Below are 19712 nucleotides of genomic sequence, written 5' to 3' on the forward strand. Positions count from 1 at the left end.
TAATGAACAGTCTGCTGCTCCTCTTCTCCATGAGCGGGCAGCTCATGAAATCCCCTTCTTGATGGAATTCTCTAAACAGATACACGAGGTGCAGAAGCCTGCAAGTATTTGTTTACAGCACGTGGCCAGGCCTCACAGAGCCATGATTTGAGTAATGTGACGTCTGCCCCTCTTGCAAAGGCTGTGACCACTCCCCTCCTCAACTCGTCACAGTGTGGCAACAAGGGAAAGGGAGGAGTGGCGAGAGGCATCTCTCAATAGCGGACAAGCAGCCCCGGAGTACAGGCCTGATACTGCACACGCCCTGGGTTGCTTCAGAATGTGACGCTCATAGCGTCATTAGTGGGCGGTTCCCGGAGACCCCCAAGTTTTGCAGCATGTCAGCTCATATGCTGGTTACTATATTCATTGGTGCTGCCGCAGTACTGACATGTGCGCACTACTACATGTGCCTCATTAAAACTGCCTGATGTTCATTTCGGAGAACGGACTCTCAGGCAAAGACAGCAGATGGGAATAATATAATTTAAACTTGATGGTATTTGCTTTGTGCAATTAACATCCATAACCCAAGTAATTAGAAGGGCGGGCCCCTCGCCCACACCCAGAAGCCGCTGCTGACCCAAGGTCAGATGCCAGATGGTGTGGAACGGCCTCCCACTCCACATCAAAGCCTACTCTCCTTCTATTAAATTCTGCAAGAAGCTGAAGACCTGGCTTTTCAATTAACCATCCTTCCATAGGCAGGGCGAGGCACACACACTCTTCGCGAGTGTTAGTGTGCTTTACAAATACACATAACATAACGTGCGTCTGTCACTTGGGACACTATGTTCCATTCCTTGGCCTTTCATTTTAAAACCAATATTTTTAAGTGTTATTCTTTTGAATTACTTAAAAAGAAGCAATAATACAACTTCGAGAATGCAGTAAACTGTGAATGGAAAGGTTGGAACCTGAGAATGCTTCCCCGAGGACATCAAAACTTTCTGTAACCAAGAAGACACCAGGTGGAACTCCTGAGTAGAGGGGAAAGTGTTGGCGGTTTAACTCCGCATCCCACATCTACACTCTGCAAAGTTTCCGCCATTAAGGTCCCTCACTCGACAAAAGGTTCATCTATATGCAGCCAAAACTGATTTAAGGATTAGAAATGCCGCAATTAAGTTCTGTTCGACAGAAGAGCATTTTCATGTGCACTCACCATGATTGCTCCATTGAAACCTAACTGATGGGTGAAAGAATGTTTTTCTTCTATTAAAGATCCAGGAACGCCTCATAAAATTAGCCTCCCAGTGATTTTTGCCTAGCCCAGTTGTCAGGCCTGCTGAACAATAATTACCTGCTTGGTGCCCTTCTTTCTTATTGAATAGTGTAAAACATTCTAATCATGGCTGAGTGTCCTTCTCCTTTTCAACAATGCATGAAATAGTCCTTCTAGTAGTGCCTGGCCGAAAGAGGAGTTAGAACCTGATTCAAACCTTGTGCTTTCTTTGAAGGGTGCAGTTCCCTGGCCTGCTGATTGCATCACAATAAATGCAGGTTTAAAAATAAATTATCCTTCTAGGTACTGTCACTTGTAATGTCTACATCCAGTTCAGAAAATAAGTCCAAGATGATTTTTGTGGCCACCCAGAGATGGCATTTGTGATTTATTTTTCTGTGTTTATAAGGAATTTGTTCTCTGATACCAGGGAGGTATGTGACAGGCCAGGCAAGAGATTCAAGAATGGAAGCAGGCTTTTTACTCTAGACTAAGCTGCCCTAGAGTGATGGAACAGAGAACCAACAATTTCGGCTTCATTTTGAGGTTTAGCAAAAGTCTGCTAAAGATTTAGCAGGGCCTGCTTTGTATTCATGTCCAGCTGACAGCTATTGATGACACAGGATGTGACCCACTTTTACTTTTTGTCGTATGAACCAGCTGTAGTCCTCATTAAGAGGTCCTCCAGAAAACGGTCACCCTAGACGTACATCATGGGTATTATGGCATTGTTTGGACTCTGTTTTAACAGGTTACTGGGCCCTTTTTCTCTGCATCATCTAGTCAGATCTGACTAAGGCTAGTAAAATGTTGTGGCAAGGCCTTACTGCAAAGTAGGTTAACATTCTTTGACTCAAGGTGCATACTTTCCTTAAGCTTGTTTTATTGCAGGGATATGCTTCAAAGGATGTGTGGCCGTTTGTTGAGTTTTCCTTCTTTGTACTTTAAAAATAAGAGACATGACTTAATTAAACCAGTCTCACCAGACTGAAGTAAACCTAATCATTTGTCCAACTTATATTTCTTTTTTTTATTGCATTTTTACTTTGTTCAGTTTTTACATAGGTACTTAAAAATACAATATAACAATGAAAAACTCACTTGTCGGTAGTTGATGTATCATGGTTTCTAAAAAAAAAAAAAAAAAAAGTCCTCTAGCACGTATACAAACATCCTTAGTGTTGTACTGAATTACAATGTAAATGCGTAGTTATTATCAAAAATCCTTCTGGTTCACAGGTCAGGATATTAACAAATTATACAGAGCTTGAGTGCGGTGAATAAACTGACTTAATCAGAAGACCCAAGGTATTTCCCTGGCAGCTTGCCACCATTAGTGCTGAATATTTTTCAAAAGAACTGCTCTGCTCATTACCGAAATAGCGTGTTGTAGCCAATAGTCAATCTATTCCAGCATTTCAGACTGCAACCTTTTTCTTTTTAAGTGTGTATACATATTAGTGCTCTTTACCCCAGTTACTGAAACCGATCATTTTTCGTTTTTGTCAGAATACAATTATAGCTTGAGTTCTGTCTGACAAATGGTACATGATATTTTGACTCATTAAAATGCATGACATACTATTATTTTATGTCCAGTACATTTACCATATTTTGAGGTCATGCATATCTAAGAGGCTTACCCTACTCTAAAAACATGAAATAAAAACATGATTCTGGTTCATCACTGACCTACTTCTCCTGAGTCTTTTGGTGATTCTGAAATACTAAATATTTGCTAGGGGAGACAGCCATCCTTATGTAGACAAGTCTTCCTAGGAAGCCTTTGACGTCTGACAAAAACTGCGTTTAGAAACTGCTTGAATGATTGGTTCAAAGCAAACTCAATCATGGTCGCTCATGTGAGCAAAACTCAATTTCCATCTGCCTGTGGGAGCTGTCACTTCAGTCTGGGTACTCACAGTAGTGCTGTAGTGTTTGGTGTTGTGTAAGGTAGTAATTTGCAGACACATATTGGTTTCAATGACCAGTGAGGGCATGCATTCTCCTGAGGGCCAGTCTTATCTTGCAGCAACGTCCCGTAATCTTGCAGGGTATTGTGCCAGATAGAGGTATGTCGGGAGGCTTAGAGTTGAACCAGGCCAGTGGTGAAGAGAATCCTAAGACCAGGGGAAATTGTAGTCCTTTAGAAGGCCTAGCTTGAAGGCAGCTCGTGACACCCTTTATGGAGTGATGGTTAACCCAAGCTTCGCTGTCAGTAGGGCTATGTAGAGTGTTTTGAACAAAACAAAAAAGACAGAATTGGGAGAAGCCTGCTTATCCGGGTGTTGCAAGAAAATAGTGTATTGAAGTCTTCAATCAAATGTCGTGACTTGCAAAACTCCTAAGTCAACTGTTTTGTTTGTTATGAACGGGGCTGTAAAGAGATTCAGAACCCATCAAGAGAATCTCTCTTTGGGTTGTTGGGGAAGAGCTCTTTTCTAGTAACTCTGAATGATTTGACATAGTTTGGGATAATCTTCCAGATAGGCTTGATTTGCCAAACTCAATTGCAGCACCTCAGACGCGTTTAAGGGAGAGAGAGTTGGTTATAAGGAAAGTGTGGTTTAGTGTGGTTTAGTCGAGAATTACAAGTCAATGTGGCAGCTGGCAAAGGACTGATTCCACCACATTCAGGCAAATCTTTGTGCCTTACAGAAGTAATTGTGATGTTTTTGGGTACTGTACCTCGGAATGGCTACTTGTCAATGCCCATGTTTATTTCGTTTTCAAGTTGCTTAAGTTAAGTTGGTCTACGTGGTAGGAGTGTTGTATGCCTGGTTGTCTTCTTTTGGGTTTTCCCTCACATGTACAGGCGAAAAATATGTAGAACTTCTATTTAGTCGGAAGATGAGAAACCCTTCTTAATTAGGAAATTTGTTCAATGCCTGGTTGAATCTTTAGCATTTACGGGTCACTTACAGTGTAGAATTGTTTGATTAAAAAAAGTAAAATGTAAAATAAAAATGACTGAGCTATTATCACACTCTGGCGCAACGTTTAAAAGTTTGGTGTGACACTTGAAGCAGTTAGTGAATTTATGTACAGTAGCCTGTTTGAGACTGCTGAAAACAGAAGTTGGCTGTTGCAAAGTAGATTTCCCCAAAATACCTGCTGGTGTAATGTGCCATGCTCTCCAGTGTGCACCAAACTTTCTCGCTTATGTAGGGAGTTCAGACCACATGCGCCCACAGTTGGTTGTCCGCTACTGAAAATTCATGCAAGTGTGAAATTAATAGCTATATATATATATATATATTTTTAAAGATACTCTTTACTACTACTCATTTGATAGATTGGTGTTGGCCATCGTGCAAAAAGCCTAGGGCAGGGTGACGTTATCACTTTTGTACTGTCCAATTTGTATTGTGCATTAGGGAACCTTTTTACCAAATCATGAGCCGTGGCATCATCTATTTCCACTATTTAGGTTTATCTGCTTCACAATTTACCTACCACACCCGTGAGCTGTTGTATTGCTACTACATTTGTCCACAAGTGTACAAGACAGTATGTATTTATAGGTGTGTTACTTTGGCAAGATGAAATTATAAAATGGCCAAATTAATGATTTTAATACGAGTCTGTGCACTCTTAGTTAAGGAGAGTATTTCATAAGGGGCATTCTATGGCGGGAGCGAAGCTTGACAATATTGAGGATCACATTTAACTAATGCATGTTGTTGTCTCAATCCACATTTAAAATCTCCTCTTTTGATGTTTCTTCAAATGGTTTAGGTGTGGTTAAAACTTGATTGCTTTCTGGGCGGAGTAACCCAACTTTTCGGTGATAGCACAGCTGACTGATTTCTGAGAGTTTACATACCCAAGTAGGAACTAGCCCAAAAGCCTTTTCCTTTTTGGATCACAAAAAATGCTAATGGAAAAAACAAAAATGTTGCTATGAGTTAAGCTTTCATGAAACATGTTCTTGTTTGTTAGGAAAATTACCTTGATCTTGTGTCTCATAACTATATTCTAGCATAGTGCTGGTGCTAAAAAAGATTAAGGGCCAGATGTAGCAAAAGTAGATTTTGCTACTCGGAAATTGCGACGCGGTGCGACGCGCAATTTCCGAGTCGCAAAACCATATGCAGAATGGTGTCTCAGACACCTTCTGCGAGTCGCTATGGGGTCGCAAAGATGCACCTTTTTAATATTAATGAGGTGGGTCGCATTTTGCGACCCCATAGCGAGTCCCTGTACTCACAGGGATGGTGGCCTGCTGAAGTCAGCAGACCTCCATGTCTGTGACTGCTTTTTAAATAAAGCAGTTTATTTTTATTTTTATTTTGCAGCCCGTTTTCCTTAAAGGAAAACGAGTTGCAAAATAAAAAAATAACGAAACCATTTGGTTTCGATTTTTCAGAGTAGGCAGTGGTCCATTGGACCACTGCCTGCTATGAAAAACCCTTTTTGGCAACATTCACAAAGGGTAAGGGGTCCCAGGGGGACCCCTTCCCTTTTGCGAATGGGTTACCGCCAGTGTGACACTGGTGGTAACTGAATTGCTTTGCCACCGCATTCGCGGTCACAAAGCAATTTAGCATAGCGATGCGAGTCGCAAATAGGAAGGGAACACCCCTTCCTATTTGCGAGTCGCATTCACAATTTGCGAGTCGGTACCGACTCGCAAATTGTGAATGAGCTTTGCAAACGGCATTTTGCATGGCGCAAACTGCGATTTTCGCAGTTTGCACCATGCAAAATGCTTGCTACATCTGGCCCTAAGTGACTTAAACAAGTTGTTAGAGTATAGGAATTTGACCTAATTTTGTATTCTCATTATAAAAAGAGTTCAAATTGTAATCAGGTGATTAATTCTGTTGCCATCACTGACTTAACTTGTTTTGTGCTCTTTAGGTTTAAGTTTTACTAATGATTAAATAACCAGTGTTATGCCTTCTTTAGGATGGACGATATGAAGATGCACACTAGATCAACCTCTCAGCCTTTCAGGTATGTTTGCCAGCTTCATAGCCCCATTGTTGCATTGCTTGTGAGTACAGGGATCTGCACCGTTGTGATTGTTCATTTATGACTCCCCACTGCATTAGCCTAGTTCACAAAACACTGTGTAAATCTACAATTTGCCAATCAAAGAGTATGATTTTCATATATTGTTAAATTGAGGATTCTCCAAAATATGTGAATAATCTGGCGATTTAGAGTCAGGGAAAATCCAAAACTACACATTGTTCCCTTTTTTAATTAGAAAAAACATTTTTGCATGTTAGGAAATCTGCTTACCTACCCTTCTCTCATTTAGATCACTACTCTAAATGCATATTTAAACCACAATTTTTAGATCAACGTTGATGAATGCTTTTTTCCTTGGAAAATGCATTGGAAATGCTTGTAAGTACCTACCCAGTTGCAAGCATTTTAAAGCAGTTTAGTTTGTGTTAATTAAAATATAAATTTCAGCACTCCATGCATTTTCTTGGTAGGCCACTTACCTACCTGAACAGTTGCATCTCCTTTATCCAACCACTTAGGCACCTCCACTATAAAAAAAAGTCCTAATCTAACACATCCCACACATACACAGAACCAGATCAGTAGGACAGATCTTACAAAGCTCCTAAAGTGTGGAATGGCCATCCACATCAGAGCCTCATCCTCGCTTCTTGAATTCTGCAAGAGGCTTAAGACCCGGCTTTTCAATTAATCAACCTACCATAGGGAGGGCTAGACGTGCACAGCCCCAGGATACTCTCACAGGTGATAGTGTGCTTTACAAATACACATAACTTACCTGACTTTCTGATTACTGGCCAATTAATTTCAACTTTCAAGGAAACCTTAATCACATTAAATTCTGTAGGTCATTAGATGTCCTGTCACAAATAACTGTGAAAGGTATATTGTGTCACTGTATTTTCTAATCTCACCCTTATGCTTGCTTCTCAGTTAAACATTGTTGCATTGTGCAGTGCCAAGAAGGTGTGTTAACCTGGTGACTGTACATAGTAACACATTACCTTGTTTAATGCTTTGTACTTAAAACCAAAGCTTTTGATAGGAGGTAAGTCTGCTCCTTTCTCCTCAAACCATAGTTTTCTCCAAATGTACTTTTGATTTCTTGACTCTGATTCCCCTTTTTCTCTGTTTAGTCTTTTTTTGATTTCCTAACTATAATTTTGCCTTAGATTCAGTGCTCATAATTGGCGTTTTTTCCTTGATGCCTTTTCAACATCCCTTACTTTACTATTGAAATAGGCTTGACTATCCAGGGAAGAAATGAGTAGTCAAGGCTTACTCTAGGAGGGAAAAGGGGATAGAAAAACTCTGATACAGCATAACACAGAAAGTAATGCAATAAAGCAAACACCTAGCCTGTGCTAAAACCTGAAAGAAGCTTGGAATTTGATGATGCACAGTGAAACAAGAATGTACAAGGACGTCGTTGAGCCCAAATATGATCACAAATGTTTGTAATGTTTACACACTAACTGCTACATTTGTACATTTGTACATAACAATAAACTTTCTAGCCAGCGTTAAGCTGTGTGGTAGCATTTGGGGCTAATTTGTGGGACCTAGTGGATTTACAATAATGTTTGGAAATCTTTGAAAGGTGTTCTATTCAATGGTAAAGCATTACAGTGTAGCAGTTAACACCAGTAGCCCAAACAAAATAAAGCCCTTTTTTTTTTTTTTTTACACAAAAATCTTTTCAGGTAAAAATGGTAAGTTGTAACATAGTCTTAATATCCAGGCCAGTAGGGGTACCTGGTGTTGAGTATTTTTTTTCTCCAGTCAGTATGCAGTTTGAGGTCACCGCTAATCCCCAGTTCTCTGCGGCTATGTTGAATGTGGATAGAGGAAGCAGTTTCTAAGCACCCACTAAAATTCTTTTATGGTTCCAGTTTAAAGGGGTCCAAAGTACTCTGGCCTGTAGCTCAGAAATGACTATTCATGTTAAAGTTTTTTTGTGGGGGGGGGACCTCTCAACGGGGCACCAACTAGGCTCAGGAGTTCGAGCAGTCACAACTGAAAATTTGAATCTAGAGTTTTAGCCCAACCCAGGCTTGTCTTGCAGTATATCTAGGCTTGTAACAGCTAGAAAGATAGTTCCAATTTGTTCAGTACCCAGGCGACTAACTGCAGTGAACAGACCACAACCCCAACGGTTGAGGTAAAAAAAATAAGAATGGCATCTGGCTCACTCTTTAGTTGTGAGCAAGGATCAGCTAACATAATTGAGGGTATGGAGCACGTTGGGCAGGCTTGCCACAAAGGAACACCGGAATGCATCTGTGGTCCTTTGACCCACAAAATGATTTTGAGTTGCCTCAGTCACTCTTGCCCTCTGGATAATAGGTATTTTAGCTTCTGCATGGCCCCACTGCTGAGGAGTCCTCATTACAGACCTTTAGCCTTCTGGGTCTGGTGCAGGTTTAATCTTGAAGTCTGACCATCTCGTCTTAAAGTCCTGGCGAAATATGACCTACAGTCTTGTAGGGGCAGTATTGATCCAACTTGGAGAGCTCGTTTGAGATGCCTGGATCAATCAAATTGTAAATTTATTTCAATAGTTTAGAATGTTCACCTGATCCGCAGGACGTACATTTTGGCCATTGTCATTGTCTTGCTACCCTTGCTGGCATGCAGCAGGAATCACCTGTTAATCCATTTGGAATTGGTCAGCAGGATGGCACAGCTATTTCAAACCCTGTAGAGGGTTTCTGTCCTAACATGGCCCCAACCTCGCACCTCTAGTCTCTAATCAATCATCAGTTCAAGCCTCTGTTACATCCGACAACCTCTTATGAGATTATCCCTTGAAGCTCCCCAATGGATAACCTTTTAGGTGTAATATCGTCCCTTGGGGCCTACTCCCTGCAGGGAGATAAATACATTAAATGTATATCTGCAACACTACTTAAAACCCACTATACACTTGTTTGAGCCTGTGACCTTTCCTTCCTTGGAATAGGCATAGTTAGGGACTTCCCACTGTCTCTGTTTGCCAGATGTATTATATATTCAAGTCTGTGCCAGCCTTGCCTTCCTTAATGGGCAGGGAGCTGCACATTCTATATGCCAGCCCTTGGCTTATTCTCAAGAGTTTCTCAAGTGTTTGTATGCAGCCTTGAGGAGGAAGGCCATTATGTTTCCTTTTTAGGGAGTGTAAGGAGGACAAAACGTGTTCACACTTGTACAGTGCTATTTCTGCTGGTGACAATTTGAGAGAACATATTGTATGTTTCTTATGAAAGTAGCATTCTTATTTGAAGTTGAGTGGACTAATACTGTGAAGATTCTTGGACACTGATCTGCACATTCAATACTTTGTCAGAATAATCAGCCTTAGGAATATAAATGACTTTGCTGCAGGATTTAAGATTTTGTCAACAGCCTCAATTACTACTGTTAGCTCCTCTTGCATCCCAGCGGCTTTTTCACTGCTTTTAATTCTGTGGTCTAGTGGAAGTGCAGCTCAATGGCTATACAATATTTTAATAAAACTATTTTGTTTTCAAATTAGAATCTCGTTCCCCCATTTGTCACAGATCTTAAGAGTTTGCGGTGTTTGAGTCATGAACCAAAACAGTGGTCACCAAACTATTAATCGCAGCATTTTCACCCCAGAGAGTTGTTCCCTGCGCAAAGGTATGCGACCCAAGAGGATGCAAATACTGAAGTCCCCTACAACAAAGTACCCTGGAAGAGTTCAGAATTAATTATTAACTTATTTAGTCGTATGAGCTGCACACTAATTAGATCAGTGATTCATGACTTAAAAGTTCACTATTTTGAGGCAAATATACTAAATCAAGATTATAATGGTTGATGTTCAAATTATGAATACTGGGAATATTTTTAAGCTAGCAGTAATGATCAGCCTGTGCATCTGTACCTAACCATGAGACTTCCTCAGGGCAAGGAATGCTTATTGGTGCTAAGCAACATGGTAATGGTCAGTTGTTTATATGCCAAAACGAATGATCAAGTAAGCCCCCTTAACCTTGACCTTATCGGTAGAGGTCCAATTGATAATGAGTTAAAGTTGAGTAATTGGTATTTAGCAACATTTTATTGCTTTGAATTGTCTGTCCAGTTGTAGAAAAGCAGCAAAATGTATTTCACACAGGAGAAGGTTGAGAGAACCATTTCTATGCGAATGAAATCTGCTAGCGTCTGTTGTACACCAATATGAAATCGGAGACACATGGAAACAGCATTCTAATATTCCTTTTAAGCATAATTTAGCAAACTGAAGGATTAAAAAGAACTATTTGAAAAATAATTCTAATCTAGATTAGGCACATTCCTTATGATAAAAATAGAACTTTAGAGTTGAGAATCAACTGATAACTTCAGCGTGTATGTTGTAAGTATTGTTATTTTACTTCCATTTTCATTTTCTAAAGTAAGTAAATGTTTGTTGGGCATCAGGCAGTTTCTGTTTGTTGTGGTGTGCCTTTATACACTACTTTGATGTAATTACATGCTGTATTTTGACAGATTGGGCCCAGTTTTAGTCATAATATATTATGCCTTACAGCAAACACTTTTGGGGGAAGGTGGTGCCACTTGGGACATTCGCAGCAGCTAAATGAAGAGATGCATTCTTTGCCTGGATAGGCCACCCACTTTTCAGCCCCAACAATTGCTTTGCACAGGTTGACGCCTGAGGAGATTGATGCCCAATGCAAGCTGTACATCCACACATTAAGAAAATATTGAAACAAAAAGGGGCAGCTAAGGCATAGGTCTAGAGACAGTGAACTGAAGTAATTGAAGCTACTCCCTTGCTTGCCAGCTAGTCCACCTGCAGTTTCTGTTTTAACTGGAGTTTGAAAAGAAAGTAAGATTGTGCTCAGAACAAAGTTCCTAGTACAATGTCCCCCATTCATCTTCCTCAATAGGGCAACAGAAGGCTGAACCGTCTAGAAAAACAATTACAGTTAAGGGGGAAGAAAGAGGACATCGGTTAATCTTCAGAAGCAGTACAATTCTAAGTGGCTTAATTAAGAGTACTTTGAAGAGGAAAAAAAAGCAGATATTGAAATCTGTTAAATTACTTCTCCAAGCAAAGAAAAGGCTGTAGAGGCAGACATTACAGTAGGGAAATGTAAAGACCATGGTTTTTCCCAGGGGAACTGATAACAGGAGGAATCTATAACAAATTAAAAGAGCAGACAATTTACATACCTTCAGCCAGCAAGGGCATCCAGGGTATACCCAGAGATATGTTCACTGTTCCACTGGAAACAAGCTGCATCCAGCTGAAGCAACGTAGCAGGCTTAAACCAGCCTTGGTGTGCTTATGCTCCTGTTCTTCTTGCAGGACAATGGGTTATTTGGACATGGCTGCATCTAATCTGAGATGACACAATGGACAAACAATAAACAATAGGTTGGACTGCTACTCCCAGTGATTGCCAGTGCTTAGACAATTTGCAAGCATTCCCCCATCACTTTTGTGTTTTTGATATAAATAATAGCAAACAACATAAAGAACATGGTCTACAAGAGAAAGGGGCTAGCACAAAGAAGCATGAACAAAAGTTTAACTCAAAGGGAATTGATGTCAACTGTGCTAACAGCATTTGACCTAACATAACCAAAGACAAAACCATCAGTGAAATGCAACACTTGGCAAACTGCAGGACTGACGAAGAACACAAGACTTGGAGGAAAGTGACAAGTGATGAGCCAGGCCCATAACCAAGAAAAATCTCTTAGAGATAGAGCACAGTTAAACCACCCCCTGATTACGCCTGCAAAATAATTCAAGGTTTTACAGTCTTTCTTTCCATTGACTCATTCGGTGCAAGTGATTTGGGAAATTCCAGTCATGAAAAAGTATTAACTAATCCATGGCAATTATTTAGAACAGATAAACCGAAGATGGTCATAAAGTAGGCAGGTGAAGTGCCAAATGGATCACCAAAAATAAAATGAAATCTATGAAAAATCTTGTTGAACTTCACATAAGACGTTACATCGATTAAGCAACACAAAAAGAACATATGGAAAGTTTTTAGCATCTAAAAGAAAAGATAAATGTCCTGTTTGAGTTTGGGATTGGTGAGACAATAACCCTCACTGAAGAACAGGTTTAAAAGTTGGAATCTAAATAGTAGAATGAAACACTGGAACAAAATCTCTGCATTAAGAGCCTGGATGCAAGTGTGAGGAAATAGAAAACTTCTCAAGATGGATTAATATAAGGATATTGGGGATTCCTGCAGGCATTGGAGATACTGCATAAGTAGAGTCTATAATCAACTGAATCCCTCCAGTTACTGAGGGATGAAATGCTAATCGAAGAAAAGCAGCTGTACCCACAATTATTGATTGCTAATGCACATCAGATTCTGTTTGCCACCTCGGAATTAGTGCCCAGAACTGTTAACATTCTATCCTTGATGAGAAAGTCTTTGAAAAAAAGGATACAAGGAAAGGGCTACAACGTCTTCTGTTGACTCCATGTTTCCAAACTACTGCTTTAGTACAACTAAGCAATTAAGAGAAATGCAAGTATGACAATTTGCAGGAAAAATCAAACTTGATATTTTGGCTTCCATAGTAGGTTTGACTACCCTGAGGGCTGCTCCTGCCAATGCTTCAGAAATGTCTTCAGGCTTGGCGTTCATTTGTAAATGCTCAGTCAGGGTGACAGTCATTTACTATGTTGGCCTGATGGACTTCTCTCCACCTGCCAATGAATATTTAGTCCCTTCCACTATATAGGAGTGAATGATCTGGGATGGCAGTGTTAACCTTACTACACTTTAAAGGAACATGTTAAAAAGAGCTTAAAGGCTTCCCAATTTGCTAATGGCACTGGCGATGAAACTGTAATTAGGCCTGTGCTTTTGGGATTCCATGGTCAGATGTATAAATTTCTTGAAAGAAACTAGGTGGGTGAACAGGTTAACCCATCTGCTCTATGTGTGAAAACTGTTGTGAGCAAACATTATATTTGCAAAGGTTTCATAGAATCTGTGATGGAAATTATGCACTTAGTGAATATTTCTTTGGGCCTGGCAAGAATGCTAGGTAAACTTTAGGGAGGATGGACATAACATCTGTGGAGAGTAAAGAGGAAGAATAAGAGTGTCTGTACTTTCAAAACTGAGTTTTAATTCTGGATGATATGCTAAAGCTTTTATGGAGGAAATTGTGTTTAGGGGAGAAATGTACGCATGATATAAAATTTAATTGCTGTATGCAGTATATTTTGTTTTAAAGTACTTTTCTGTAAAGCTAAGTTAGGTGTATCGTGCAGTTTTCTATATTCAATAATATGCTTGATTTTACTTTTCTTTATTTTAAATATTTTACTTTCAATTTAGTCTTCAGGATGCAAGTGACAGGTTGACAGAGACCCACAACCTGAACATCATATGGGCAATTCTTTGATCTAATATCAATCTTTATTTAGTATGCTCTTTCTTTCTCCCCACAAAATTACAAAACCTTTTGTGTGACAAGCTAGGCTATTATGAGACTGCTATGCTTTTTTGGGAGTACATAGTGTTTAGTTAAATTGATTGAAAGTTAATTTTTTTAATTTACTTTTTTAAGCAAGAGGGGCTTTTAGGTCCTAATGAAGTGATAACGGTTACAGCTTTAAACTCTGATTTCAGTCTTTTCTGAAGAGTGAAACAGACTTATTTCTGTGTTTCAGGGTAAATACTTCAAGTGTTGCACAAGGGTCAATGTCTCCTCTGAAGTCATCCAAAGTCACAGCAGCTCCTTCGGCTGCTGCTAAAAGAATAGGCAGAAGTTCTACATCTGCCAGCTCCAGATTAAAAGGGTAAGGTTTGTTGACATGTTGAGATTGAAAAATGTCCTTGCTTATTTTGACGGGAGATCCATTTCTAAAGATTCCTAATGATCAACTTGTATGGTAGCAAACTGCAGAATAAATGTCCATTGTCAGACCAGAAGGGTGGGATCAATATCAGGTGTTCAGCAAATCCACATACAATAGGTCTACATACAAGGGATATAAATGGAACTCAATCACCCAGTCTGCGGTTGCACTTTAAATTGCATGGGGATCTGGCACTTCTGGAATAGAACTGCCTGGCCCATCATGCTCTTAGTACAATATAATAAATCACTTGGATTCCCTCTAACCAGAATGTTTTGGCCTAGTTTAACTAACTGTGTCCTTATTTCTTAGACAGAAACTGAGTTGACTTGTTTTGTCATTTTTAGCCAGTAGGGCATTTTAGTCAATAACGCTTTGCGTACTGGGACTTTAGACCATACTTAAAATAAGAAATGGGAGCTAATATTAGTACCGAGGGTGCTGTTGCCTAAGAAGCCTAGCATGTGTGCCCACTTGTCAACACTGTTTTATGGCAGGTAATTGTTAAAACTCAAAATACTGACAGGAAGTAAAATCCAAACTTCATTTACACAATAATATTGTTTGCAAAATGTAAAACATGTTTTGCTCTTTGACTGGAGTTGTAGGCTGCTTTTATATTTAAATATGTTATTACGTTGGTACTGTAGATTCATGTCTTAAAATGTTAATTGTTGTAATCATTCTGTTCTCTAATATGAAAAGGCACACATTTTACCTATAACAGTTCGTTAAATGTGTTGCTTCTTTGTGGGTCATGTTAATTTTGAGCATGTTTATTCTTTTATTTTGCTTATTATCCTTGTCCTACCATTTGTCTTACTGTGCCATGTCTGCATGATACATCTATACATACATTGTGTATTTTTCCACCTGTTTCCATTCAGCTTTTCCATAAACTCAAGACTAGCCAATTCTCTAGGGAACCTGAAAGATGCTTCAGATGATGCAGGCAGCAAGGTGACACCTTCACCCGGTAGGACAGGTTATTCCCAGAGCCATTCCTCCAGCTACTTGAATGGCAACTCTCAACATGTGTCCAGAAACTACCAAGAGCTCAACAACAACCAGTACAACAGAGGGAGCAGCGGTAATGGCAGCAGCAATTTCAACAGCCCCACCTACCTTCACAGCTGCGTGACTGACGATTACAGCACCTACCGACCCACATACACTGGGCTAAACACACCTGCGACGCGGTACCTGAGCCGTTCCATTCCTGTAAGTTTCCAGATACAACTTGACAAGTGGAAGCGGGGACGAAAGCTATCTGCCATACTTCTTCCTAAAAGGTTATCTGAAAAGATGCCTCACCCAACTCAAAAGGCTTCTTGATACCTGTACACCTTCAAAATATAATCCTATTGTCTTAATATCTTTTTGTCTTGCCACATGGTCTTAATCATGTAATTTCTTTTTTCACAATTCTTATTCTGCAGTTGATTCTGTTACTGATCTTATTTTTTTCTTCTTTTTCTAACTTAATTCAACTAGACTTTGTAAGCAATGAAAACTCACACATTTCCAATAACCCTCCTTTTTGCTAAATCTTTTATCTTTCAATTTTCTTCTTTTTGTGATTTGGGTCTTAACTCTTGGTAAAAACAAATACATATTTCAGAGTGGCCAGAATTCGTTTTAGAGAGACATTTAGGTCTAGGTTAGTTTATGATGTTTGAGTATTCAGCACTGAAGACTTCCAATTTCTGCTTTTGAGCCAATTTCTTGCTGACTCTTGGTGGCATCTCAGAAGAAACATTTTTAAGTTAATCTAGGTGCCTTAATCACTGGCAACATTTGAATGGGTTATTCGTACTGCTGTGATGCTAGTTACAAATTGGCAGGCTCCTTATTCAATGAACCTCAGAATGTTTACAGGAATATGATGTCTACCACTTAAAACTAGCTTGAAAGGCATCACCAACAATGTATAAATATTAACACTGGCAAGGCTGATAGTTCTGGCTTATAACTTAAAGTGCCTCCTGAGTTACTGGTGAGTGTAGGTACTGAGTATCTATCTTACCATGCATCCACTCAGTCACTTATCCGAGCTCTCAGACACCTATTCATCCACCCACAGACTCATTCTTAAATTCATCCATTCATCCACCCACAATAAAAACACAGACCTATGCCACAGCCAGATGAATGCTAAATGAAAAGAATGAAAATAGAAAAAACAGAGGCATGCTACCACAAAAATGTGGTACTCATGTGCTTGCAGTTAAGGATATGTAAAATAAAAATTAAGCACAGCGATGAGCGGCCATCTTGGAACAGTTTTGTGTGTAGTGACCGAACACTTTACGAAGGCTGCCCATTAGAGAAATCTGTCAAATTCCATGTAAGAACATTTCTAACTACAGGCTTAATACAGGGTTAAAATAGTCCACCATAAAAGGCCTATTGACGTTAGCGAATGCTTATCACAATAAAAAAAACAGGCCGAATGCCTTTGTCGTAACTTTTAAACCAAATAGATCTGAATTGGGGCATCTGACAAAAAATTCCAAATGAACCTATCAGGCCTATATACTTTCCTAATTTTCTTGTCTACATGAATCTCATTTCCCATTCGTAAATTGATGTGTCAGCATGATAAAAACTCAGTCCTATTATTTTTGGCCTAAACTTTTCAACAAAGTAACCATCAGATACCGTCATAAATTGACAAATCCGTACTAAATGACATTTGCTAAAATATATAAATTCTCTTAAAAGTGCCTAACAAGGAAACACCCTGAAAACTCTCTACACCCCACTCTGCCCAGGGTCTATCAAAGGGGGAAATGACTGTCTGTTGCTTACTACAATAATCGCTACCATATCATGTGTCAAATTATCTATATTTACAGGCTTAAACATATATGTAAGGGCACTCCACCATTAAAATCCTTTTGCCATTAAACCATTGTTTTAATTAAAAAAATGTAGAGTCTGCTGCCTTTGTCATAACCTTTTATGATAAACAAATTGGACCTATGGCATCAAATATAACTTTTCCTAATGAACCAGTCAGGTCTAGAACCTTTGTCATTTGATTGTGAAAGTAACCAATACAGGCCTACTGTATTGAGCATAAGGTTTCCCTCAAGGAAACAGTAAAACAATTACAAATATGTACATAGTTACAACTGTCAAAACAACCTACAAGTCCTTCTAAGTGGACCGAACAAGGAATGTTGGAAAACAACTCTCCTGCCCTTAGTGTTTGCTCAGAGGGAGTAAGCAACACCAAAATCCTTGCATACTACACTAATCTATGAGATTCCATATAACAAAGTTTTACAGGCCTTAACAAATCATAACAACATACACTCCAGCCCCTATCAGAAGTAGAATATAGAGGAAGCAGTTTCACAGTCAGATGTAAGCTACAAGTGTTAAATCGTGGCACAGCACATACTTCCAGAAACAAAATATAAGAAGGAAATCCCAATATAAATAGTTTTCTGCATTGTAGGATTCTCACTGATAGTACTAATCATAGAGTAATCCTGCCTGGACACGGGGACCCCAGTAAATATAAATATTTATGTATAATAAATATATATATATTTTCTTTTTTCTTCTGAATTTGGAGATAGATACCCCACTGTTGAACAGTTTGGTGACACATCCACAAGTATGTAACAAGCTATCTGTGGTACTGTAATTAAACCCAAAGCACATTAAGGCATTTAGAGTAGTAATGGTCTGTATAGTTAAAATACCCTGAAATCCTTCTGTAACTGCAGACAAAAATGTGGGGAAAAGTGTCTGTTTGGTTAAAAAGATACGTCAGTAAGAGAGTGTCCAAAAAACAAACAAAATAACTTCCTGTATAAAATGGCAGTTCCTATTACGGTTGTGGGGGCTTAAAGCCGGAGGACATGGACCCTAGTCCTCCATTTCAGATAAACGTTGCTGGGTTGCGGCAAAGTCCCACTTTAAAAATAAATCTTTTCCAGCATCCAATTGCAATTTATGAGAGTATTCTTGAAAGAAGACTGTGAAAAGGAATGTTAAAGTTCTCCATTCAAGATTTATTGTTGAGTGCTCAGCAGTTTCAAATGAAAGGCCACAGAACTGGATCACAAGATAAAGCAAAGGCTCAGCCAACACGTGTTTCGCCCCTCATGGCGTGTATGCCAGGGCTTTCTCAAGGCACGTTATTTCAAGTTAATTTCTTCAGGCAGATTGCCATGATATAGGTAGAAAATCTGGGATTCTAAAGTCAAGAGCTTTGCGCTGCGTTCACGTCCATTGCCTCTGTTTCGGGGGCGAAACATGTCTTGGTTAAAAAGGTACTAGCTCTACTCAGCATAGAATTTAAGTGCCCATAACCCAGCATGCACTGTTCTGGCATTTTGCCTCACAGCTTTACTTCATTTTTTCTGGATCGTGTTGACTAGATCCCAGAACACTTCAGGAGTTTTCAAGCTTTTTATTTATCCAGAACGTTATTTTTCACTTCTGCCTTTCACAGGAGCATCTATTGAGGCTAAGACCTTCAGCCCAGATATGCTTTCTGTCAAAGGACTCGATGGGGACAGTTACCTGTGACTTCTTATGTGGTCCCTGATGTCTGCTCCCTTGATGTCAAAGCTTCCCTCGGCGACAACACTATCTGTGGAGCAAGCCATAATTATAGCTCCACACAGACCATCAATGACATACTTGAAGATAGTAACTCCATGACACACCATTCGAAACAAAATGCTCCACACCACTGTCCTTGGCCTTAAACGTTGAGATATTCAGCAGTTGCTGTTCATTTTGTATCTTAATTTCACTCTGATACAGTTATTCCCATGGAAGACACCACTTTCCCAGTAAGGCCAATACTGGTCAATCCTACAGAAGATCCACTGTAAGGAACATTACAACCTCTGGATTTGCCGCCTATTCCCGAGCCTGAGGTGGCACATCCTTGCCACAAAGAACATCCACTCCAATGATCCAGAGCTGACACTGCCCCGTTAACCACATAGTACTGACGTAAATGCAGAAAAACACCTTCCACATGACTGAGCTTGTCCATGTATCATGCCTTGGATTAGTCATACACACCAACTTCACCTTTGGCATCTTCGTTACATTCATCACCAATAGATATCAACTTGAATTTACAAAATTAAAACTTAACATGTAGCTAGAAATTCCGCAAACTAAGGTCTTGGTCTTTGTGGACACTTTACGACCTAGAGCTACTCCAAGACCTTTTCTTCTATTTAGTGCCACATTTCAACGAATTGGCAAAGGAGAAGTTCTTACCACCAGCCACTTAAAAATCTGCCACTCCACATCACCTTAAGAAATACATGCCTGTGCAGCATGATCCTATATTTAAAAAAAAAAACAAGAATCAAAACCTGACCTTGTGATATTCTCTGTAAAATGCATCCATTAGTGCCAGAGACATAAGAACTTTCAAGGAGAAAGAGTACAAAATGATGAATGCAGTGGGTAGTAAATTTTGTGGCGCAGCACCTACAGCCCTGTAGGCAATCTATGGCTGCACTTCTCGAAAAGTACAACTTTGCTTATGTTTGTAGAAGATCTGTCCAAAGACTGAAAACAGAATTTTCTAGAAATCTTGCTTGTGGGACAGGTTGTTTCCTACAA

General features: G+C 39.5%; 1 protein-coding gene across 4 annotated transcripts in view; it reads left to right on the plus strand.

Moving 5' to 3' along the window:
- The window catches only part of CDC14A (cell division cycle 14A), a 332599-nt gene that overhangs the window by 284544 nt on the left and 28343 nt on the right, over positions 1 to 19712 (plus strand). For 2 of the 4 annotated variants that reach the window (XM_069232173.1, XM_069232172.1), the window contains 3 exons: positions 6176 to 6223; positions 13914 to 14042; positions 14990 to 15323. In XM_069232173.1, coding sequence (XP_069088274.1) covers positions 6176 to 6223; positions 13914 to 14042; positions 14990 to 15323 — 511 coding nt within the window. The remainder of the gene's footprint in view (positions 1 to 6175; positions 6224 to 13913; positions 14043 to 14989; positions 15324 to 19712) is intronic. The other 2 variants (XM_069232175.1, XM_069232174.1) reach the window with 1 other exon arrangement.

This window comes from Pleurodeles waltl, chromosome 4_2 (assembly GCF_031143425.1).
Source record: "Pleurodeles waltl isolate 20211129_DDA chromosome 4_2, aPleWal1.hap1.20221129, whole genome shotgun sequence".
NCBI lineage: Eukaryota > Metazoa > Chordata > Amphibia > Caudata > Salamandridae > Pleurodeles > Pleurodeles waltl.